This window comes from Cetorhinus maximus, chromosome 28 (genome assembly GCF_964194155.1).
Source record: "Cetorhinus maximus chromosome 28, sCetMax3.hap1.1, whole genome shotgun sequence".
In the NCBI taxonomy this organism is placed as follows: domain Eukaryota; kingdom Metazoa; phylum Chordata; class Chondrichthyes; order Lamniformes; family Cetorhinidae; genus Cetorhinus; species Cetorhinus maximus.
The window spans coordinates 28742081-28767467 of NC_135906.1; the positions used below are offsets into that span (position 1 = coordinate 28742081).

At 43.2% G+C, this 25387-nt stretch overlaps 1 protein-coding gene across 2 annotated transcripts in view; it reads right to left on the minus strand.

Moving 5' to 3' along the window:
* Nucleotides 1-25387, minus strand: part of LOC144668982 (coiled-coil and C2 domain-containing protein 1A-like) — an 87326-nt gene that overhangs the window by 35601 nt on the left and 26338 nt on the right. For both annotated transcript variants that reach the window (XM_078531516.1, XM_078531517.1), the window contains exons 9-23: nt 23668-23763; nt 20026-20156; nt 19259-19331; nt 17116-17237; nt 16018-16144; nt 15032-15204; nt 11591-11713; nt 9743-9801; nt 8556-8672; nt 7344-7417; nt 6682-6740; nt 5520-5571; nt 4622-4721; nt 3472-3562; nt 2-133 (exon numbers count right to left, since the gene is read on the minus strand). In XM_078531516.1, coding sequence (XP_078387642.1) covers nt 2-133; nt 3472-3562; nt 4622-4721; nt 5520-5571; nt 6682-6740; nt 7344-7417; nt 8556-8672; nt 9743-9801; nt 11591-11713; nt 15032-15204; nt 16018-16144; nt 17116-17237; nt 19259-19331; nt 20026-20156; nt 23668-23763 — 1529 coding nt within the window. The remainder of the gene's footprint in view (nt 1; nt 134-3471; nt 3563-4621; nt 4722-5519; nt 5572-6681; nt 6741-7343; nt 7418-8555; nt 8673-9742; nt 9802-11590; nt 11714-15031; nt 15205-16017; nt 16145-17115; nt 17238-19258; nt 19332-20025; nt 20157-23667; nt 23764-25387) is intronic.

Below are 25387 nucleotides of genomic sequence, written 5' to 3' on the forward strand. Positions count from 1 at the left end.
CCACTGGCAAGCTCTGTGGGTCAATGACCAGCCACTTCTCGGTCACTTTCTCGAGTTGCTGGGAGCTCAGTGGCTCTCTGATCTTTACAATCACCTCCAGCCGGCCCCCTGTGGTCTTCCTGCCATCCAAAACCTGGGAAGAGTTTAAAAGCATTGTTTAAAAAATATTATTCAGCTAACTTCATCAATAATAAATATTATATTCAGTAAAATCCCAGTCTGACAGGATGGAAATCAAGCAGACTGGTTGTGATGGGATGGATTGTTGCCAATAACAAAATTTCCAAACAGAGAAGAAAACAACCATCAAAATGGATGATTTTAGAATCATGAAGTTCCACTGAAAACTTCTTCACTTGCCAGGCCAGCATAAATTGTTTAGCTGCGGTTATTTTGACATCTAACAGCACTGATCCAACTGATTTTAGTGTAGTGCCAGCAAGCAGAGTGAGGTTTTCTTGTAGATCAGGGCAACGCCTGCTCCCTCCTTTAGCCTGCATCTCGCTTCCCCACCAAAAAAAACTAGCCAATTAATATTCTTTCCTGTTAGTCTGCATTGATGGTTTTGAATATCTTTGTTTGAACAGTGAATTCCATTGATCGCGTCCAGGAACTTGTGGGAAGAAAAGCTGGGCAGAGGAATGAATTTGAGAGACAGCCCTGGCTAGCCCAGTCGGCTGGCTCAGATAGTCTGCTGAATTACTGCTGCTCTGCCAGCTTGGTATGCTGTTCAGTGCATATTGCCCCTTCTTAACAGTACATGCGGTAGCCAGTATTTCAATGGGAAGGGTGCCAGGTCTAAGAGCAGTCCTATTGCCTCCCCTACGCCTGTCTAAGCCAAAGACAGTTGTTTCAGTCCTGCCTTGAAGACAGTTCTTGTGCATCCACCAACTAATAGAAACTGAAGTAGCTCATTCAACCCCGTGAGCTTGTTCCACCTTTAAGTTAGATGAAAGCTAATCCGCACCTTTTCTCGATCTATATGCTGTGGTTGCGTAACCATTGATACCCTTGCCTAACAAAAAAGCATCAATCTCAGTTTTGACCTTACCAATTACCCCTCAACCCCTCCCAGCCTCAACAGCTTTTGACAAGAGTTTTCCAGATTTCTAAGTGTGCGTGTGTGTGTGTATAGAAGTGCTTCCTGACATCACCTGTGAACGGCTTAGTTCCAGTTTTAAAGTTATGCCCACTTCTTCTGACCTCTTCCCCTACCAGAGGAAATAGGTTTTCTCTATTAACTACTAAAAGCCCTCTAGTAGATCACCTCTTAATTTTCTATACTCAAGGAAATACCTCACCTCGCCTATTCAACCTGTCCTCATTATCGAACAGCTTTTGTCCCAGTATCATTTTGTGGAATCTGTGCTGCAAACATTCCAAGGTTTCTCCTGAAGTACTGTGCCCAAAACTGAATGCAGTAGTTCAGAGGGATTCCAACCAGAGCTTATGTAATTGTCAAATGACTTATCGTAGAATGGTTACAGCACAGAAGGCAGCCATTCAGCCCACTGTGTCTGCACTGGCTCTCTATGAGAAATTCACTTGTACCCCTTTGTATTCCAGCCCCCTTAAGTTAACAGCGAATATTCCTTTAGCCTTCTTACTTTTTTGTACTGGTCACTAGTTTTTGATGATCTCTGTAATTGGACCCTTAATTCACCTTGTTTGTCCACAGTTCCTGGCTTTTCACCAATTAGAAAACACTATCAGAAAAACAAACTGGTCAGCATGGTGCTATATTGTGGAGTCAAGGGCAATGATGAAGAGATAGAGCAGGATACCATCAGTGTACACGTGAAAGCAGCTCTCATTATTCTAGGTGATGTTGCCAAGAAGCAACAAGACAAAAAGGAAGCCAAGGATGGGATCCTAGTCACAGGAAAGGCGAAGGAGTAGGAACAGCTGTGCTCTTGAGCTTGGGCAGGTAGGAATGAATTGAAGCAAAAGCAATTCCAACAGTTACAACTATGATTGCGGGTAGTAATGAGAAACAATGGTCATTGGCCAGAAGCAATCCTGGTGCATTTATCAGTCACACAAATAGTGCATGGTATATCTCTTTCTTATTCCCTTCAATCAGTTCAGTCATAAAACATAGAAACACCATTTAGCCCATCAAGCCAGCTCTGCCATTTAATTAGATCATGGTGATCATCTACTTCAATGCAACTTTCTGCGCTATCCCCATATCCCTTGATGTCATTAGTATCCTGAAATCTATCAATTTCTGTCTTGAACGTGCTCAATGATTGAGCTTCCACAGCCCTCTGGGGTAGAGAAACTCCACCTTATCTCAGTCTTAAATGGTTGCCCCTTATTCTGAGGTTCTGGACTCACCAGCCAGGGGTGAGTCCAGATGTTTATCCTATTTACATCCACCCTATCATACCCTGCAAGAATATTATAAGTTTCAATGAGATCATCTCTCAATCTTTGAAACTCTAGTGAATACAGGCACAGTCTCCTCAATCTCTCCTTATAAAACAATTCTGCCATCCCAGGAATTAGTCTGCTGAACCTCCATTGCACTCCCTCTATGGCAAGCATATCCTTCCTTAGAGAAGGAGACCAAAACTGTACACAATACTCCAGGTGCTGTCTCACCAAGATTTTAGACAATTGCAGCAGATATCTTTCCTTCTGTATTCCAATCCCCTTGCAATAAAGTCTAACACACCATTTGCCTTCCTAATTGCTTGCTGCACCTGTACGTTAGCTTTTAGTGACTCATGAACAAGGGCACTCAGATCCCTTTGGACATCTACACTTCCCAACCCCTCACCATTAAGAAATACTCTGCCTTTCTGAAGTGGATAACTTCACACTTATATTCACACATTATATTCCGTCTGCCATGTGCTTGCCCATTAACTGAGCCTCTCAAAGTCCCCTTGAAGCCTCCTTGCATCCTCCTCGCAACTTATATTCCCTAGTTTTCTGCCAACAGCAAATTTGGAAATATTACACTTGGTCCCCATATCCAAATCATTTCTATAGATTGTGAACATCAGTGGCCCCAGCACTGAACCTTGCGTACCCGACTAGGAACAGCCTGCCATCCTGAGAATGACCCGTTTATTCCTACTCTGTTTTCTGCCTGTTAACCAATTCTCAATCTATATCACCATATTACCCCTTATCCCATGTGTTCTATTGTTGTTTACTAACCTCCTATGTGGGAGGTTAAAATGACTATCCATTTCTCTTTTGAATTTACTACACTAGTGTCTTCACAGTCACTCAGAGGATAATAAATACGTGGATATAGATCGAGTTCACAACGAGTTATTAGGGCCCAGTTTATTGATGCTTCATAGGGTCTTAAAACTTTCAAAACGGTCTCCCCCTAAGCTCCAGTCTAATTCCAGTTTCCATACCCCCTCAGGTATCTAACTTGCAATTGATAATGAAACCGAGTCTTTTGGTATGTTGCTAGTCCATCTCCTTCACAAAGTTTTGAAATCTCACCTCCAGGATTTCCCGAATCTCACACTGTGACTCAAGTTTCTCCAGCTTAAACTGAGCTGTTCCCACAACTCGGTCATTCTTGAAAAGACCCCTGTTAAGGGAGAAAGGAGCATTATTTTTTTCCCCTACCACAAGCAGAATATTAAATTAGGAGGCACGGTAACATGATTGCTGGAGTTAGAAAGGGTCATAGACAGATTAAGTGAATACTCAAAGCTGACAAATAGAGTTCAATGTGTGGAAGTGCTAGATAATCCACTTTGGATTCAAGGCAAATTGGAATAATAATGAAATTAGGAAGCATTTATTCCACACAAAGGACAGTAGAAACCTGCAACTCTCTCCTAAGACTGGTTTCAATTGAAATTTAAGACCGAGATCAATACATTCTTGTTCGTTGAGGATAGCAAGGGATATGGATCAGGAATGTAGAACAGGCTTGATGGGCTGAATGGCCTAAGTCCTGTTCTCAAAGCTGGTGACGGCTGCCACTTACAAGTAAAGCAATCTTCCCTTACAGATTGCTGGGGGTGATGGCAATAGTGGAATGAAAGGGAGTAAGCAAGTGGGCCTACTCACCTGTTCTCCAATTTTACTTCTTAAAGCTACAGGCAGAAAACAAATCAACTCCACCATGACGAGGTCCTAATGTTAAAAACAGACCCTGCATCAGGTACAATTCTCAAATACAGGCAGAATTGTAGGGGTGAAGGGGGAAAAGAAAATAAGGAAGAAGTATTTCACGCTTTGCATCACTGCTCCTAGCTACAGTTTAGCCAGACTTCCCACCTCCCCTCCCCTGACAGCAACTGGTACAAGCTGTGGGCCAAAATGTACACAGGCTCTCATATGGTATGAAAGAAAAATGGAAAAAGTTGAAATTGATTTTCACAGCCTGTACAAACTGTATGAAGGAGGAATATCTTCTGCTGTATAGGTTAAAACTTTACTCAAGCGATAGAGTGGAGTGAGAAATGGTCTTTCACTGTATTGAGCCTTTGCATCACAAGTGCTGCCCTCAAGTGCCTCCTTGTGACTGGTTTCAGAACATCACCATATGATACTAAAGAATGTTCAAGAACTGTACCAAACCAATAGTTGAAAAAAAACACTCTGGTAAAATAGAACATTAAATAAATTGAACTCATACCCTTTATGGAGTATTTCAAATTTAATTCCTTTGGTCTGTACGACTCGTTTGAATGCTCGGTGTCCACGGTTGATGTTCAGGTTGAACTGCTCTCTAAATTCTAGTTAGACAACAAAAAAAAAGTGATTATTCTCGTAGGGTCTATGTTTGAGGGTAAATTAAAGCAGGCTGGTGTTTTAAGTGTTTCAAACGTCCCTGCTGCCATTGTTGTTTTACAGCAGTGCCTCAATTTTCCATATCATAAGGAAATGGTGAGTGGATAGCCCTTTGCTCATCACATCCTGTGATTGCCATCCCTGCCTCTTGGCCTACATCCTGCTCCAACTACTGTGGCAGCTGAGATATCCCCCCGGCCAGGCATCCCAACAAACTAACTGAAAAGAAACTTTCCTTTAACGAGGTGGAGACATTGTAAAGCGCTTAATGAAGCACATTCTGAAGTGTAGTCTCTGTTGTAATGTAGGAAACGTGACAGCCAATTTTGACAGCAAGCTCCCACAAACTGCAACGTGATAATGAGCAGATCATTTGTTTTAGTGATATTGGTCGAGGGGCACCAGGGAGAACATCTTTGAATTGTGCCACAAATTCGTTCACATCCACCCGACAAGGCAAACAGGACCTCTGTTTAATGTCTCATCCAAAACTAAAGTACCTCGGATACTGCAATGCTCCCTCAGTGCTTCACTGGAGTGTCAGCCTGGATCAGGTGCTCAAGTCTCTACAGTGGGATATGAACACAGAACTCTCTCACCCAAATGTAAGAGTGCTAGTGACTGACTGACATCACATGGTCCATAGTGACCACAGCGAACTGGCCACATGACCAACACAAACCAATAAAATAAATTAGTGCCAGATTTGCTAATTCACTTGGCAGCTCTCCTGCCTCACATACCTGGACAGTTTGTGTTTTTAATCACATTGGTTTTGTCTTTCTGTGCTTCTTCCTGTTGAATAAAATAGAACACGCACCATAACTTGCAGCAGTACGCAGGTCTTAAGGGAATAAACTAGTTAGAATTGAAGTTGTGACGAGGATCGGTGGTTTTTATAGTACTAAAATTGTGTGATACAAAATCCATGAGGCCAAAACATCAAACGAAACAAAAGTCGGATTAGGATTAAATTTAAGACAACAGCTTGCATTTATATAGTACCTTTAAAGTAGTAAAACATTGCAAGATACTCCACAGGAACGTAATCAGACAGAATTTATCACTGAGCTACATTAGGAGATATTAGGACAGGTAACTAGGGTTGGGTCTGGGTCAAGAGCTGGGTCAAATAGGTTTTAAGATTCAGTTTAAAAAAGGAGGCAGAGGCAGAGAGATTTGGGAAGAGAATTCCACTGCTTAGGACCTAAGCAACTGAAGGCAAGGCTGCAAATGATGGAGCAAAGAGAACTATGCATGTGCAAGAGACCAGAAATTTTAGAGGATTGTAGGGCTGGAGGAGGTTGCAGAGATACAGAGAGGTGAGGCCGTGGCGATATCTGAAAACTAGGATGAGAATTTTCAGATTGAGGGTTGCCAGACTGTGAACTCATGTATGTCAGTGAGTACAGGAGTCTACATCATTAATCTCCATCTTTCAAAGTACTGTGCTCTTTATTATTCCCACAGGCTCTCTCTGTTGTGGTTTGTCCCTCCTTGCTATCTTCTCTCTCCTCCTTGGAGTTCTCTAATGTGATCAGCGAACAGCACACGGTCTGACATCCAATGGGATCCTGACACATTACATCGCTACATTAAGCCACAAGCCGTGCACTCCAGTGAAAGCTTCATGGGTTGGTTTTTCACAACGCTTTATAACTGATTAACATGCTTCCTACCAACTTACTTTCCCAGGGAACAAAAATCTGAAACTGCTTCCTTCAATCTTCACTTCCACCAAAATTATGCAGACTTCTAGACCAAAAACTATCTCACCACTGGCTCCTGATCTACCTTGTGCACTATCCTATGCTTTTCAGTTTGAATGGGGCCCTGTACCTTGGATTTTGGCCCTTCACCCAAATTCGCAGAAAGGCTGAACCAATAAGGTAATAAGGTACTCACCGAGTTTGGGAAGGCAAATTCAAACTTGACAAAGGCATCAAGATCATATGGTGCAACACCTAAACAGAATATTAACTGGTCATTATTTAACATCTAAGATTCAGCATAGGAGTACAATTTTTTTTAAAAATTAGCCGCACCTTCATATCTAGAGGGAGTGGTACACGCTGGAGACTGGCAGCTCATCCATCACCAAAACAACTGCTCAAAGGGAAATGGTGTTAAAATGAGCTTCTCCCTCCACAAATATATTATCCTCTTTTCCCACATGTGCAGAGGGAGTTGATGCAAAATTAGATTTCTCGCAGAAACCACTGCAAGTCTGTTCAGGATCAGCGCAGACGCTCACTACTTCACAGGCTCCACAATCAGGCCGTTTGTAAGAAAATAAGCAGGCGGAAGGTGGTGGGGGAAATAAAGGGGAGTGGGGATGGAAAATAGCTGGTACTGAACTAACTAAGATAAGCAATGATGTAATCGAAAACGACCTCTGATGCCAGCTTTCCATTAGATCCCTGCCTGTGACTAACACTGCAAAGCCAACAGCTAAAGCAAGTGGTAGCTAATTTGTATTTAGGGGCATTTCTCACTCTTCTGGCTCAGCAGAGGCCCCTACGTCTAGAGCAGTTAAGGGGTTGAAAATTATCAGCACATTTCACTACCTGAAGGAGGCGGTAGGTTGATTCCTTTGACGATGAAAAGGATCATGTCGCTGTTTGTGAGATTGGGAAATATTCTGGAATAAAACAAAAAACAGACATTGAATTGTGTTAGTGCTTCAGTACAACTCAACTACTGGTTTCTGATTTCTGAGTCAAGGTGTCCAGACCCCACTTGGGAACTGACCCAGTAACTTGGGCAGACAATCCAGGGTGGTAATGCTGCCATTCAAGAAAATGTTAAACCAATGCCCTATCTGCCTCTTCCAAGAGTTCAGGTGGGCACCAAAGATTCCAAGACACTATCTAAACAATCATAGGAAGCCTTGACCGATAATTTCACGTCCATCAGTAAAACCAGAAAACAGATCAACTGGTCATTCAAATCACTGCACTTGTGAGGGGTACACTGAAGAATTTTGAGCTGTTTTGCCACATTAATAGTCCCACTATATGTAGTTTTTAAAATTATATATCCGACAATCCAGCACACTGCGTCTGTATTGCTATCACCATGTATATGCAAAGATTTCACATTTGCAGCTGACCAAACTCCACCCTGCACTCTCATTAAGTTCCAACACATTGTTTACACTACACAAACTGTGTCCCCCTTACAAAGTCTCTATAGCACTGGGGAGGAGGAGAGGCGAGGGGCAGACTTAAAGATAGATTTGCAATGATGCAGTACTTGATCAGATCTCTGAGAAACAATTCAAAGCACTTCAGATAAATTACTTTTGAACAGCAATCACTGTTGAAGGCAAACCTAGCACAGTAAGATTCCACAAAAAGCAACATGATAAATGGTCAGTTAGCTCAAGCTTTTTTTGTCGTGTTGGTTGAGGAGGAATATTGGGCAGGACATGAGAAGAACTGTCTGCTCTTCTTTGTATAGTGTTGCCTAGTATTTATCATCCTCCTAAACCACAGAAAGACATTGGTTTGACAACACATCCAAAATACAAAAGTAGACTCCTCCAGATGTTAGCTCATTTCACATTATTTGTCCAAGATCTGGAATAGAATGTATTTGTTTATTTTAGTTTAGATTGACTAAGCCTCCATCAACTCACAGATAATGTAATTTCATGCAAAATTGTTAAGTGCTGCAAAGTCATCCTAAAAAGGTTTTTAAACTTTTTATGAATGCAAAACTTAATGATTACCATGGCTGAACCAAACCCATTGCACATCTCTGTAGCTGCTACTCACTTTACCACTTGGAAGGTCCTCTCCTCGTGGTGGTACTTGGGTAGGGGGTAGCCTTGGGCATGTGCCTGCTTCACAATCTCAATGTTCTTTTTGCAATCGTCTGCCATTTTCTCAAATCTTAAATACAAGTACGCACAATGATATGAAATGATTGTTTAAAGATCAGCTCAATCTTTGATATAAACATACTGTTTAGTTTATTTGCTACAAGGAAACTTGCCCCAGTTCCACAGAACTTTACATTACTCAATCAAAATGGCTTCAATTCTCTTCTAACCTGACTGTTGAGGATTCAAAGACTCAGTATTTCAGTCTTAGATACTAATCCCTGGCACCTGAAGGGTTTTTTTAATCTCAGCAGCACATGGTCAATTTATAACAAAATTTAAATAAATATCAATGTCTGGTTGGAATTAACACCCAGCAATGAAAACAACCATCAAGGCTGCTTAACATTGTGATACTCAAAAAAAACCGCACTTCATTTACTTAATTCATTTCATTTCCAATACTTCACATCTAAAAGACCTGTGGAATTCAGGTGAACAATATTAAATGATCCAAAACCTAGTTTTCAGTCAGCAATCCTTAAGATTTTAGTTCAAGAAATCAGGCATGAAAATACAAGTTCTCAAAAGTGAAATGCCCCATATCTGGAATCTCATTTCTAATTTGTTAACTTTTTGAATGAGCTGCGACTTTAAGACTGTAAAAGATGCTGCAGTAGCACCCGAGGCGTTAACAATAAGGAGGGAGTCAAAAGGGTTAATTAATATTATGTTGTTCAATATAAAACTGATCCAGTTCATCAGGAAAGTCCTAGAATCCCTAATCTTGGGCAAATTAGATCATTTCGGCTAAGGTGTCAGTGCAAACCACGGCAAATCCTGGCATCTCTAGTTAGGGAAGAGAAAGTTAAAACTAGACAGCCAGCGATTCAATTCCTGGTTCAGTCCTGAAGTAGGTGGCTGAGAGCAGAATGTATCGTGCTGTAACCCCTCCTGCACATAGACACAGTCTGGCAAATTGGTCAAGGGCCACAAGATCCTTAGAAAACAGATCGAGTTTCACCCATTGTTTATGACTTCATTGGAATTGCCATGTTAAGTGATAACTTTGCGACTCACTACAGATGATCAAAGATTTTATCTTATCTTACACAGACAAAAGTGTTTATCTGCACTCACTTGGTGGTCTCCGACACGCTTCCGAGGTGTGTGTATTGCTTAGAGTACTGCATACATGTCTATAGAAAGATACATAACGCAAGACTATTAATAGATAAAGTGATTGAATGGGTTTTTCCCAAATACAGGTGACTAAAGTCTCCAGTAAAGTCTATCTTATTGTGAGGCAATGAGCATGAATGAAACAGGCTGTATTTCTGACTGAAAGATTAAAATACTGTAGTACTTTCTTCATTATAGTCTGGTGATAACATAATCTTGACAAATTTACGTCTTGTATGTTACATATATTGCTGCTATAATATGGTTGGAGGACAGGTACTTGAAGCTGTTCTGGTTACATCCATCAAAAAGATGTTAATTTCAATGCTGATGTCAAAACATTAACGTTTGTCCAAATGTTTGCATTAAAAAAAAATGACATTTACTGATCAGTACCAATATAAAAGTGAAGATTTATTATTTCTTACCCCCCTCTCCTCCCACCACCACCACCCACCCCCGCAAGTCATTGATCACATTCACTACTGCCACTAAGTATTACTCGATTAACAGTACGAGGTGCAATCTAATCACAAGCTTCTCTCCCACCTAGCAACAAAACAACGTGCTCAGGTTTGGTCAGGCACAATTTTCTTTTCCTTTTTTCTCCCTTTCTGCCCCTCCCAACTCTTCCCAGACTTTGGTCCCAATCATGCCAGATACTCTCCATTGCATGGCCCAAGCATGTGCAAGACTAAATAGTGACTCTTGACAAGCTATTTAACTAGGGGTGGGGTGGGGAGGCAAGAGAAGCTCAAATCAAGGCTATTGCTGTCCTCAACCAGAGGACCACACACAAATGGCTGTCCAGCAGCTATCTCCAGGAAGTAACAAGGAGTAGGCTGATTTTCTCTCATCTTCATGGGTGCGAGAAACCGGGGTAAACTGTAGCATCCAATCATTGCCCTTGATGAGATCATCTCTCTCTGTTCCCCTTAATATCTTGAAAAATTCAATCCAATCGCCCCTTAAACCCGCTAAATTCCAAGGAATACAACCCTAGTTTGTTTAATCTCTCCTCACGGTTTCATCCTTGGAGTCCAGGTATCATACTGAACATTTCAAAATCACAAAATCAATAAAAATTAGATGGTGAATGCGTGAAGTGCTATGCGGGTGGATGCATTTACATGTTCCAGGTAGTGGTATAATTAAACCTTCAATGAATAAGTGCCACAGATCATTCCAAAATATGTAGGCTCCACATGTTAAACTTGACATTTACTCAGAACAGATGGTCTAATGCATCTATACAGGGAATAGAGCCCAGGATAATCAGGAAGATTAACAGCCTTTACAAAATTGGAAGAATAGAAGTGGGAGCCAATTAACTTTATTGCATCAGAATCCTTGCCACAAATTCAATTAGAATTGCTTAAATAAGGCAACATCCGCTTACTTTATGGTTACCATCTCTCTCTTCAGGTACCATGCCCTAAGAAGTGACCATGGACTTCCATGTATTGGTCCGTGGTTATGCTTGGCAAGGTGCTGTAGTGGATTTCCATTTGTGTTCTGCAGGTTCTGGCTGACCAGGAGACTCCTGCTCTCTTATCATTTGTCATGGGGGTACTGGAAGGATTTACAGGTTGATAATCAAGCTGTTGGGCCACATTGTGACTGCACCTTCCATGGCCATCAAGTCCTGATGAGGGACTCAAACCTCGAGCTTCTGGCTCAGAGGTAAGGACACTACCACTGTGCTACAAGACTTCCTAATTTGACCATGTCATTTTAAAAGACTGGAGATGTTGCACATTGCCTTTGCTCTAGTTCTGGATTACTGGGCAAGGTGTATGGATTTACCTCATACTGTTGTTTCAACACTTCCATCAGTTGACCATACTGCTCTGCAGTTTTTTGGGGGACATGCACTCCCCGGTGCTGCACCAACATAAAGTCCTCCTCATTTGCTGGGAGCGCAGGCACCTGGAAATTTAAGGAACGTCACAAAGGTTAAACATCTCTTGCTTTTCAAAGGATTTCTCCAGCATTGTTTAAAATCATGCCGGCTAATGTAACAAGCGCTCGTGCCACTCGAACTGTGTGTCACCAGCTACTCTCCCTATCTGAATATAAACATGGGGCATTCACCACGTCTGTAGGTGCATGTGTTTGGCACCAAAGCCTGGCTGCCAGTAGGAACACTGACGAAGCTAACCAACTTACTCTACATTTTCATGGTCTCAACTCGATGAGGAGTTTGGTGAGAAGCATAAATTTTGAGACTTTTCAGTTTATGCACCAAAACTGATCAGGGTGTTCATTGAGCATCGAGTGATTCATGCTGTCTGTGTATGTATGTGGATAGTATAGAACTTGGCTGTGCCACCTCCTCTTCATAAACCCAGCCTTGACTTGTCTCCTCTCCTGCCCATCACTAACTTCCTCTTCTTCTCTAACATCCTCGAACACGGCATCACCACCAAGATCCATGCCCACCTCTCCAAAACTCAATCTGAATCACTTCAGTTTATCTCACTCTCTGCTCTCAACAAAGGCACGATTCTTGCCAAAGTCACAAATAATATCTTCTGAGACTATTCTCCATTGTTCCCCTGTCCTGCTTGATCTCTCACTCCTCATTGTTCAACTCCATAGGATTTCCCTGGTGTGCTTCCACTCCAACAATTCTTAAGGCAACCAATGTATTGATAACAATGCCTTTTCTTCCCACTCCCCACATTCCTGCTTGCTCCTGGAGTCCCTCAAGGAAAGCTCTGACTCTTTGTCAGATAAACATTACCCCTTACAAAAACAAAAATACCTGGAAAAGCTCAGGAGGTCTGACAGCATCGGCAGAGAGGAACACAGTTAACATTTCGAGTTCGTATCACTCTTCAACAGAAGATTACCTTGGTGGCATCACCCAGAGATACAGCATACACATGTAAGTTGGTCCTGAGGAGACGGAAGTCTACCTTCTCATCTCTCCACTCAGACTCTTGTACGGTCAGACTCCCTGTCTAACAGAGAATCAGAGTTTTCTCCAACCTCAAAGACAAAATCCATTTCTTTCAGCCTCCCATTATAAAACGTGTCCCTTGTCACAGACTCCAAGCATTCCCAGGCTGCTCACTCAGCCCCAATAAAGTTGAGCAAATCCTTGGTCCTGTTTGATCCAGGGCTCAGCTTCATCCTGTGCTTCCATCTCCACAATATTCCCAAACCCAATCGACATCAGTCCCAGAAGAAAGGGAAACAACTGCATTTATGGAGTGCCTTTCACTACTTCAGGTTCCTAGTGTGCATTATAGTAAATAAAGTACTTCCGAAGTGGAGTCATAGTTTTATTCATAGAAAACACAGCAGCCCCGTATCTCAGGAAGGATGTGCTGGCCCTGGAGAGGGTCCAGAGGAGGTTCACAAGAACGATCCCAGGAATGAAAGGCTTAACATAGGAGTAACGTTTGAGGACTCTGGGTCTATACTCGATGGAGTTTAGAAGGATGAGGGGGGATCTGATTGAAACTTACAGAATACTGAAAGGCCTGGATAGAGTGGACGTGGGGAAGATGTTTCCGTTAGTAGGAGAGACTAGGACCTGAGGGCACAGCCTCAGAGTAAATGGAAGACCTTTTAGAACAGAGATGAGGAGAAACTTCTTTAGCCAGAGAGTGGTGAATCTATGGAATTCATTGCCACAGAAGGCTGTGGAGGCCAGGTCATTGAGTGTATTTAAGACCGAGATAGATAGGTTCTTGATTGGTAAGGGGATCAAAGGTTATGGGGAGAAGGCGGGAGAATGGGGTTGAGAAACTTATCAACCGTGATTGAATGGCAGAGCAGACTCGATGGGCCGAATGGCCTAATTTCTGCTCCTATGGCTTATGGTCAGCCAATGTACACTCAGCAAGGTTCCACAAACAGCAATGTGATAATGAATGTGGTACATCTTCATGTATTGGTTGAGGGATAAATATTGGTAAGAACACTGCTACTGAAGCCTGCCCCACCTTCCTAAACCACTCCTCTCCAGGTTTAAAACCTTCCAAAGGCCCACCTTATTGACGGAGTTTTCCATCATCCATTATTTCATCATCTTTACCTCCTTCTTTCCCCATCCCCTGCCTTCCTTAAGTGCCTTGGAATCTGTTATATTCTGAAGAGTCTATACAAATGCAAGTTATATGTTTTTTATTCATTCATGGGGTGTGGCCAGCATTTATTGCCCATCCCTAGTTGCCCTTGAAAAGGTGGCGGTGAGCTGCCTCCTTGAGCCGCTGCAGTCCATGTGGTGTAGGTACACCCACAGTGCTGTTAGGGAGGGAGTTCCAGGATTTTGACCCAGTGCTGTACTACAGTTAAGGCTCACTTAAGACTAATGTGAAGGTAGTGAAGGGGCAAACTGTATCCATGGAGCTGTACCTCAGCAAGGGAAAACAAAAATGAATAAATTACTAAAGGAAGTGAAAAATCTGCCGAAATTAAGAGCATTTTGAGTTCCCAATTGGTTTCCAATCCCAAAATGGTTGCAGGGTTTTAGTCTAAGATGGCAGTTTAATACTTCAAATAACATTATAGGCTGGTTGTTGGGGATAACGTGCTAATTCGATAGTTCCAGCTTTTTTTAAAATCCCTTTCTTAATGTCTCTGGTGCTTCATGATTGAGGACGTACAGGAACAATTTTTAAAGACGGTGCAGTGGAACAGCCTGATTACTATCTGATTTATCCAAGATCACAGCACTTGATGTACCAAAGATATGGAATTGAGGTTGTTTGGCAAAAGTGCAGCCCTGCTGAAGTTGTATCAATGGCTCAATGGATAGAATCCTCCCCTCAGAGTCAGAATGGTAAGAGGTTCAAAATCCACTCTAGAGACTTCAGCACATGGGTCAGGCCAATACTCAGTATTTGAGGCAGCGTTGCCCTGTCGGAGTGTCGTCCTTCAGGTGAGATGTTAAACCTACGCCCGCCCACACATGCCCTTTCAGGTGGGCATAAAAAGAACCCGTGAATTCTTCCAAAAGAACAGGGGAGTTTGTCCTGGTGTCTCTTCATCAACATCACCCAAAAATAAAACGCACTGCTGTTTGAGAGAGCTGGCTGCATGCAAACTGGTTATTGTGTTTCCTACTTTACAACAAAACCATACTTCAAAAGTGCTTCATGGCTATAAAACACTTTGGGACATCCGTGGCTAATGGTAGGTGTGATACAAAGTCTCTCTCTTAACAGCAGATAAAATTGTGCAGTTACACATTCGAAGGAAAAAGATGTCAATTTAGAAAGAAGGTTCTTTTACCTTGGTAATATCTACAGGCAGTCCGCCCTTGGCAGCCTCGATCATGGGGTCCAACCCTTTCGCCTGCCGAAGATACAGTTTTGCTCCCTCAATATCATTCTTCTGTTTTGTACGGAGTGCTGCCTGCATGAATTGTTTCTTCCTGTTCTGTAAGAATTCCAACTGCTGTTGAGCTGCAGGGGTGGAACACAGAAGGAAATGTTTAGCCCAATCACCTACCACACCTGCCTTTGAGAATACTTGAGCCCTTCCGATGGCTGCAATTAAAGGAACTGCCCCTGTGCCGTGCTGAGCCATACAAACTAGAAGGTGCAGCATTCAAACTTTCGTTTGTGCTTCGTGCCGTAACTACAGTCGGAGGTGGCAGTTGTACCTTGCAAGCGGCCTCAGTACACCTGGAGTAAGGGGGAGGAGGGAGGGACAAAGGGGAAATGGCTGGGACTCTTGAACTTGATCTTAGTCACATGACCTCTCCTGGAACGTGCACATGGACATCAGAATCAGACTTGGGCGAGATGCCCTCCATAGTCAAAAAGCCCACCAACATTTAATTAGGTTCACAGGTAAAGAGTGGTCACTTGGGTAATGTGCCAAGAGGCTGCCAGTTCCTGGGGTTTTCACCCACAGGATACAAGGGGACTTTTTTCTCCTCCCTTTACTGTTACAGATATAGTCTTTAACATTTTGGATCACTACGAGACAGTTCAGAGTCACCAAAATGTGTGCACCGGGAAAACTTGTTTTTTTAAATTATTTTGTAATGCATATTTTGCATAATGCATAATGGGTTTGGCCATTCATGATATGTTACCCCCCACCCCCCCACCGCCCACCCCCCCCACCGCCCACTCCCCCACCACCCAACCCCCTCCCCTCCTTCCCCCCTCCCCTCCCTCCCTCCTCCCGCTCCCCCCCTCCTCCCCCCCCCTCCCCCCCTCCCCCAACCTCCCTCCTCTCCCCCACCCCACCCCACCCCATAGTGTTACCTTTGTTTGACAGCTGTTTTTGGGCTGGGTTCCCAGTGCTAGCAGGGACAGCTGGTGTTGCCCCCGATGCTGGCATCCTGGGGCGTGCTTGCAGTGCAGGTCTCTGAGCAGGTGCCTGTTGTGCTGGCTTAAAAAGTATGGGAGGGGAAGAAAGCAATCTTATAAATTGCACATGATTCCAGCACTTTACAGAAAAAAGCAATATGTCGAGGCTCAGTGTTTCAGGAAATGCAGAAGGAATCAGTCCCTCTTCGGGCAGAAAGAAAGACTCAGATACACATTTTTAAGCAGCATTTACGTAAAAATGACAACAAAGATGAAAACTTCTGACAAAGCTAAACTTTCCCTAAAACTGAAAGCTAATAAAATCGGCCTGCCCTTTCTGTTTAGTGGCCCCATTTCAAACCTACATCAAGCTGGCAGGATAGGCCTGGATCACATTCTTCTGCTGGCTATCGGAGGTTCTTTCATGCTTGACAAGAAGCAGAGAGTGAGGAAGATCTGACACTAGAAAAGGTCCAGTCATTAATTAACTGACTAGGATGGCAATATTTTTCCAATTTTCCTTCTTTTAAAACTGCTGCTTCTCGCGTACCTAATTACTTTACATACTTGGCTAAGGTGCCCCGAGACCTTTGCTGGCTCTCCCCATCTCTGTACTCAAGAGGTGCGAGAGTGGCCTGGCTCACGCTCCACTTTTCCCAACCTTCTAGGGAACTGTTGTGAAGGGGCACATTTTGTTGCATCAGATGGTGAGTCAATGTGCCTTCTTGGTATGTCCTGGAGCCAACAACAGAGAGAGGGCAAGCTATTTACTATGGCATAAAGTTTCTAGAAATAAAGCTCTGGGATTTTTTGGAAAGGGAAGTATTCCTTCGCCAAGGTCACCCACACATGTAATACAATAAGTTGCTTTGTGACAACATTAGCCATGGGACATTATTATTAATTCTGAAGCATAGGAAATAAGGATCACAGTAGCTCACTTGCTGTGAAGAGATAACAGATAGGATATAAAATGGATTTCAACTCAGGAGGGCAGGACTTTAATGCTTCAAAGCCGATGCACAGAGTGGGATCTTTCTTGCCACAGCTCACCTCATCCTCCTCATTTTCACCTTCATTCACCTCCTGATTGGCTAGCTTCATTGCACTCTCCAGCACTCCCACAATGCTTTGATCCTGTGCGCCACTCTCTGCTCCCTGAAGCGGTGGGAAACCTTAGAGAGGGAGCGGCAGAATGGAGAGAAAACAAAAATCACTACGGTAAAAACACAGTGCAGAGTTTAACCCCCTTTACTGGGGAGACGTGAGCAATCAGGGTGCAATGTCATTTGTATCATCTTTCACTTCTTGACCGTGTCACAGAGCAGTTTGTGCACAGACTGTTTCAGGAATGAAGCACTAAACGGACATCTATATTCATGGAATTATATAGAGTCTATAAGCACAGAAAGAGGCCAAAAGGTCCATGCCAGTGTTGATGCTCAGGATGTGCTTCCTTTCACCCCTCTTCATCTAACTCCATTAGCCTAGGAGTTTCAATTCTTTTCCCCTTCATTGTACTTCTCTGCCTTCCCCTGAAAGACATCTGTTATTTGCCTTAACTATTTCTTGATGTAACAAGTTCCACATTATAAAAAGAGCCTGGTTAAAGAAGTTTGTCCCAAATTCCTTATTAGATTTATTAGTGACTAACTTATATTTATTGTCCTAGTTTTGGTCTCCCCCAAAAGTGGAAACATTTTCTCTGTCTATCCAGTACTGAAGAAAGGTATCCCCATTACCAATGGGCTGTGACTCATGTGTGATTCTATTCATGAGGATAAATTCATGCCCAATAGCAAAAACCGAATCACCCTGCTGTTCTAGTTTCCAAATAACAAGGCATCAATGACATTTATGAAGCTGGATATAGACTCCCCCACCAAGTAATCTTTCACTGCAACTGATTAGATGGAAAAGTAGATTTCTATTTTGCCTTCTGCACTCATTAGTCCAGTGACATAGCTGTTCTGGGAGTTAGAGTGCAGTGAATTGAGAACAGCAAAAATAAACTGGGTACAGCAGAAATAAAAGATAAAACCAGTGGTCACCCAGTGACACCATGTGGGCAAAATAACTCCTTACACCACAATGCCGTGCCAACAACCAGGAGCTTCTGGAAGGGACTTCTTAAAAGGCTAAGTGGTGCACTTTCCCCACCCAACTTATTCAATGCACATGGACAATAATCTCATTCTGGTCGCAAAGCAGCAGAGTTACCTCCTTCCTGGACCAACACTTGAAGCGAAACAAGCAAAATTTGATGACGTTTGAATGACTACAATGCCGAGCACAGAGCTCATAAACCGAATGAAAGGTTGAATAAAATGGAAGATACACTTGTTCTGCATATCAATTGTGATCACGAATTGCTTTTGCTTTCCTGTTGATGCTCAGCACTCTTTACTGCTAGAAAAAGGATAATGCGGTTTCAAAAAAAAAAAGGACCTGCCCTCACAGATCACTGCCCAGAGTAATTATCAATTAGCAGTCTTCAAACCAGCGATTACATGGGGCAGGACTTTACGTGCGTCAGACAGGCACGCGCCTGACCTGATCGGGTGTAAAATTACGCGAGATCTTTTGCTCGTGAGAGCCGGCAGCGCGCCAGCTGACAATTATTATTAAGGCCTTTAAACAAGTAATTCATTTGTAATTTTTGATGCCCACTCAACCGTTCGGTTGGTGGACAGGTGAATAGGCCAGGCAGCCTTTGCATTTTTAACGAAACCTCATCCACGGGCAGGATGAGGTTTCCAATGGCAAATATAAAACCAGTCAAAAACTTTTGCCATCATTTCAAACATGTCCCTCTTCGTGTGACTGAGTCACATGTGGGGACATGTTTATTTCATCTTTAAAATCTGTATTGATCAGTGTCCAATTCTTCAGCTCCCTGAGACAGCTCTGTGCCCTCAGACAGCTGTCAGTGCACACTCCCCAACACACGCGTAGACGTCCGCACTCGCCCTCCTCCTGTCCCCACCCCAGCAGCTCAATGTTTCAGTGCACCTTTCAGGCTGTCCGGTGGTTAATTGACCAGCCAGCGTGAAACCGCTGTCGGAGCTCACTCATCAGCAGCGGTCCCTGTCATGGCCGCTCCCGGGCCCACCCACCCGAAGAAAGGAAAATCCTGCCCATGATGTTCTTTCCAATAGTACTGTATGATTAAGATAAATTAAAATCTGTTCTTTACCTGGTGGCACAGGGAGTTCACCAAGATTAACATTCCTTCCTGCTTTATGTGCTCGAATGGCATCCTGGTATTGCTGAAAGATTAATTAAAATAGTTGTCATGGCCTTAGAGAGCAGAGAGTTGTCAGGTTGAGTTTCTGCCCCGTCCAATAATCCCATCAATGATGAGTAAATCTGAACCATCTTTTCATATCTCCTGTGTACTCCTCCTGTTCTCCTGTACTCCTCCTTCAATTAGTGCAAAGACAAGAAAGTAGCACATTTCCTCATGGGATAAGCTGGAGAGATGCTGGACAGAATCTGTACTCTCACACTCATACACAAAATCAGTATGAATATATAGTGGGGAAAATACACTTTTGAACTGACACATTTTAAACTTTTAGCAAATGGAGAAAAACAAAAGAGGAGCAGAAAGAGACGAGCATGTTAAGTAAAAGTTCTAGGCAATACCCAAGGCAAACAGTGGGACGGAGCGAGACAGGGAGGATAGATCTAGACTATGTGCAAATGTGAAATGGTGATAGCGAGTCAGCAGCCTGTCTTGCATCTCTTCTGACTCTATTTCTCCTTTAGTTTAATAATTATTGGGAGGGATGTAAAATGTGCTGCCTCCTCACTCTAACCCGTTTTGAACTTTCAAAATAAAGTGGGAGAGGGAACCTGAATAGCAACGTAACACGGCTCTTAAAATTCAGAATGTTCAATAAGAAAAATATTTTCAGTTTGAGCAGAGTTCAAAATGAGTTTTTTTTGAAGCTGGTTTACTTTGACTATACGCTCATGCATCCTTGCTTTCCGGTCATTCCCGGCATTCTTGGCCTGTGCAGCAGCAGACTTGTACTTGTCCATTCTCTGTTGAAGGGCCTCCATGACATCTTTAGGGGGAGGTGGAATACCTGCAGATATGAAGGAAAAAAACCCTGATCACTCAAAGGGCTCAGTTCTGTATTTGCAATTCTGCATCAGGTCACTGGAAGTACAAGTTCAGCGACATTTACAAAAAGCCTTGGGAGAAGGCCAAAGCTCCATTTAGTCAACATGCCTCATGTGATAAGTGCTCCAACACTGGGTACTGAAACAGAACAACCACTGCCTTGATTGTGTATGACTTGTTCTAATCCAGGTAAAAACAGTGTACAGTCAAAGTGAGGAACTTGTGCTCCCGTTAATGACAATACTATACATTTGAAAGGTTCCATAGGGTCAATTGCGCAAAGAATAACTGGGATGTTTAAAAACTGGCTCTTCCTGGATACTGGAATCCGACAAGTTTGCAGTGGAGTTACCAGCAGTTACTCAATGCTTGAACTTTGAGAAATGGTAGTACAAATATTCCATTGGCCTCAATGTGCTGTCAATGAGTTAAGGGAGTGTGAAGTTTATAATAATATAAATAATGATATTCTCCAAAAGACAGAAAATTTGTGACAAGTTATAGACATGAGAACATAAGAACTGGAGCAGATGGAGGCCATTCTGCCCTTTGGAGCCTGTGCCACCATTTGATATGATCATGGCTGATCTTCAACCTCAACCAACCTTCCTCCGCTATCCAAATACATCTTGATTCTCTTAGTATCCAAAAGTCTATAAATCTCTGTCTTGAATATGCTCAACAACTGAGTATCCACAGCTCTCTGGCATACAGAATTCCAGTCGTTCACAGCCCTTTAACTGAAGACAATTCCCCTCACCAGAGTCCTAAATGGCCAACCCCTTATTTTGAGCCTGACAACTGAGTCCAAACTCTCCAAGGGGAAACATGCTCCCAGCATCTACCTGGTCAAGCCGCTTATGAATTTTATATGTTCCAATGAGATCACCTCTCATTCTTCTATACTCTCGGCAGCATAGGCCTAGTCTACTCAATCATCAAGACAATCCCCTCACCCCAGGAATCAGACTGGTGAACCTTTGTTGCACTCCCTCAAAGGCTAGTATATCCTTCTTTAGGAAAGAGGACCAAAACTGTACACAGTATTCCAAGGACCAAACAATGACAGCAAGGCTTCTTTACTCTTATACTCCAATCCCTTTCTAATAAAGGCTAACGTATCATTTGCTTTCCCAATGGCGAGCCACACCTGCATGTTAACTTTGTCATTAGTCCAAAAGCAAAATACTGCCAATGCTGGAGATCTGAAATAAACACTGAAAATGTTGGAAACACTCAGCAGGTCTGGCAGCATCTGTAGAGAGAGAAACAAACAGTGTTACCATTTCAAGTTGTGAGCTTTCATCAGAAACAACTGATATCCCCTCTGATTGACAATATTTCCTAGACCTCAACTATTTTAAGAAGTTCAATTTTTCCTACCAAAGTGGATAACTTCACAATTCTCCATATTATGTTCCATTTACAACATGTTTGCCCCACTCACTCAACTTGCTTATATCCTTTTGCAGCCTCTGCGTCCTCGGTCCAGCTTACTTTCACACTTAAATCTGTATCATCAGCAAACCTGAATACATTAGTCTCAATCCCCTCATCCACCTTATTGATACGTATTGAAAATAGATGAGGCCCAAGCACTAATTCTTGAGGTACCTCACTGGGTACAGCTTGCTCATCCAAAAGTTACTTGTTTATTCCTCTGTTCCCAATCTCAATCCATATATTTGCCCCATACCATGAACATTAACTTTGTGTAATAACCCCTTGGTGACATCTTATCAAAGTTTGTTTAAAAATCCAAATGCACGGCATCCAGAAGTGGCCCCCCAACACCCACAACCCCCTCCCGAAACTACCCTGCTAGTTGCTATCTCAAAAAAACTAACAGATTTGTCAAACAAGATTTCCCTTTCATAAATCTGTGGTGATTCTTATCGGTCATATTGTGATCCTCCAAGCTTGCTGTTATCACATTCCATCAGGTAGTGCAACATTCAGGACATGGGTAGTGTCTGGACTGGCTCAGTGAATTGGAGGCCCTGGGAAAGGTCCAGGGAGGTCCATTAAATTGATGCATAGTGTAAAAGCCCCTGGGTATCACGACAGGCTGTGTGTTTCTTTCTAGGTAAGCTAGACATTGGGAGTGAGAATGTACTGATGTATTTAAAATAACGAGTAGAGGCTGTGTTAATCTGGTATATCTTCTCTGGAATGGCTGAGTAAATTGCGTCTCTATTACCTTAAGTTTAGAAGAATGGGGGGTGATCTCATTGAAACATGCAAGATTCAGAAAGGGGCTTGACAAGGTAGACATTGAGAGGTTGTTTCCCCTGGCTTGGGAATTTAGAAGACAGGGGCATAGTCCCAGGAGAAGGACTGAGATGAGGAGAAACTTAGTCAAGTGTTGTGAATCTTTGAATTCTCTAACCCAGAGGATTGTGGACGCACATTGGTGAGTATATTTAAGGCTGAGATAGACATTTGGTCTCTCAGGGGCATCAAGGGATCTGGAGAGTAGGAATGAAGTGGAGTTGAAGCAGAAGATCAGCAATGATTGTACTGAATAGCGGAGCAGACTCAGCCATATTTTTTAATCTTATTCATTGATGGGATGCGAGCATCACAGGCTAGGCCAGCATTTATTGCCCATCCCTAAATGCCCTCGAGAAGGTGGTAATGAGTTGCCTTCTTGAACTGCTGCAGTCCATGTGGTGTAGGTGCACCCACAGTGCTGTTGGTCTACTCCTGCTCCTATTTCTTATGTTCTTATTAACAAAGGGTCTAGATCTTGTCCATGCAGATAGACTATTTGAATTGAGTGGAATAGGGAGAACCAGGGCACATCCATACAAAAGTTATTCAAGCGTAGAATGAGATGTTAGGTTTTATTTTCTCATGGCCACTCTTGTCTGCTGATTGCCTTTGAGAATTGGTGTGGAATTTCCCTGAACTTGCTGAGGGCTTTTTTCCTAAAAACGTATTCTAGATTAGATGGCTGCTGAAGGGTGAGACATCAATGCTCATGACTTTCATGTGTATTATGATTGAAAGGGGTAGACTTGATTGGATTAGTTGGACTTTTCCTGTCTGCCATTTATGTATATTTTGCACAAACACGCAGTCCAGTCTGGAATCGAGCTGTACTGACTGGAAGGGTCTATGGCTCTATTTCCAGTCTGTGCTGAGTTAACCTCAGGTAAAGAAACAGTCGGGTTACTAAACTAGAGGGATTAAAAAAAAGAAAATCAGCCAGCATCCCTGATCACTATCCAGTGATCCCCACCAGAAAGGGAGGGGAGGACAGGATTAGGCTTGACTGTTTTGCTATCCATGAATCATCACCGCAATATGAAGAATAGTCAGTTTGGCAAGGTGACCAAATGCAAGGAGCCGCATCCCAGCGAGAGTCAGCTCTTTAGTAGGACAGAAGGGGAGAAAACCAGAAGAAAAACACCAGAATTATTCCAAACTCACAAGAGGGCACAGGATGACCCATCGGATGCAAGACCCACCTGATGAACCCAGTGGCTGTGCAGAAGAGATGGCTGGGACTGAGGGAGCAGTTGGACGAGGAGTGGGGATTGACGGTTGGTCCTTCGGTAAAGGATCTGGGGAGAGAAAGAGACCCCAAATAAGCAATGGAAACAGCCAAGTGAAATTTACAGTTCTAGATAAAAGCAAAATATCGCGGATGCCAGAAATCTTAAACAAAAACAGAAAATGCTGGAAAAACTCAGCAGGTCTGACAGCATCTGTGGAGAGAGAAAAACAGAGTTAAATCCCGTCGGAGAGAAGAGCAGTACTTCTTCAAGGTGGGCATTCCTGGAAGAGAAGTGGCAGCCGATTAAACACTTCCAGGAATGCCCACCTTGAAGAAGTACTGCTCTTCCCTCCGACAGGATTTAACTCTGTTTTTCTCTCTCCACAGATGCTGTCAGACCTGCTGAGTTTTTCCAGCATTTTCTGTTTTTGTTTCAGATTTCCAGCATCCGCAGTATTTTGCTTTTATCTTAGTATTTAATTGACTGCCAACTCTCTAAGATAAAAGCAAAATACTGTGGATGCTGGAAATCTGAAACAAAAAGAGAAAATGCTCGAAAAACTCAGGTCTTCACATGGTCCATCTCTGACCTTTCCCTTCCTTGACACCTCTGTCTCCATTAATGGTGACAGACTGCCCACCAATATTCATTACAAGCCCACCGACTCCCACAGCTACCTCGACTACAGCTCCTCACACCCTGCTTCCTGCAAGGACTCCATCCCATTATCTCCGTTCCTTCGCCATATTTGTTCCGATGATGCCACTTTCCTAGACGGCGCTTCTGGCATGTCTTCCTTCTTTCTTAACCGAGGCATCCCCCCTAAGGTGGTTGACAGGGCCCTCAGCCGTGTCCGACCCATCTCCCGTGTCTTTGCCCTCACACCTTTCCCTCCCTCCCAGAACCATGATAGGGTTCCCCTTGTCCTCACTTTTCACCCCACCAGACTCTGCATTCAAAGGATCATCCTCCGCCATTTCTGCCAACTCCAGCATGATGCCACCACCAAACACATCTTCCCCTCGCTCTATCAGCATTCCGTAGGGACCATTCCCTCCAGGACACCCTGGCCCACTCCTCCATCACCCCCAACACCTCATCCCCTCCCCATGACACCTTCCCATGCAATCGCAGAAGGTGCAACACCTGCCCCTTTACCTCCCCCCTCCTCACTGCCCAAGGGCCTAAACACTCCTTCCAGGTGAAGCAGCGTTTCACTTGCACCTCCTTCAATTTGATCAACTGCATCCGCTGTTCCCAACACACCACCCTGCTCTCATGCCCACATGTCTGTCCTTGGCCTGCTGCAGTATTCCAGTGAAGGCCAATGCAAACTGGAGGAACAGCACCTCACCTTCTGATTAAGCACCTTACAGCCTTCTGGACTTAACATCGAGTTCAACAACTTCAGATCATGAGCTGTCCTCCATTCTCACCGCCTCTTTAAATCCCCTTTCTTCTACATTCATTTTTATTTTTTATCCAGTTATTTTATTTTAATTCATTTATCCGTGGTTTTATCCCCTTTTTTAACCTATTTTCTATCCTTACCCCCCCACCCCATCCCCTACAGGGTCATCTGTCCCTTGTTCCATGTTGTTCTTTCACACAATGCTACCCTTGTTCTGCTATTATCACATTCTGCTTTCTTACCTTTATGTCACTATCAGCACCTTTTTTAGCACTAACC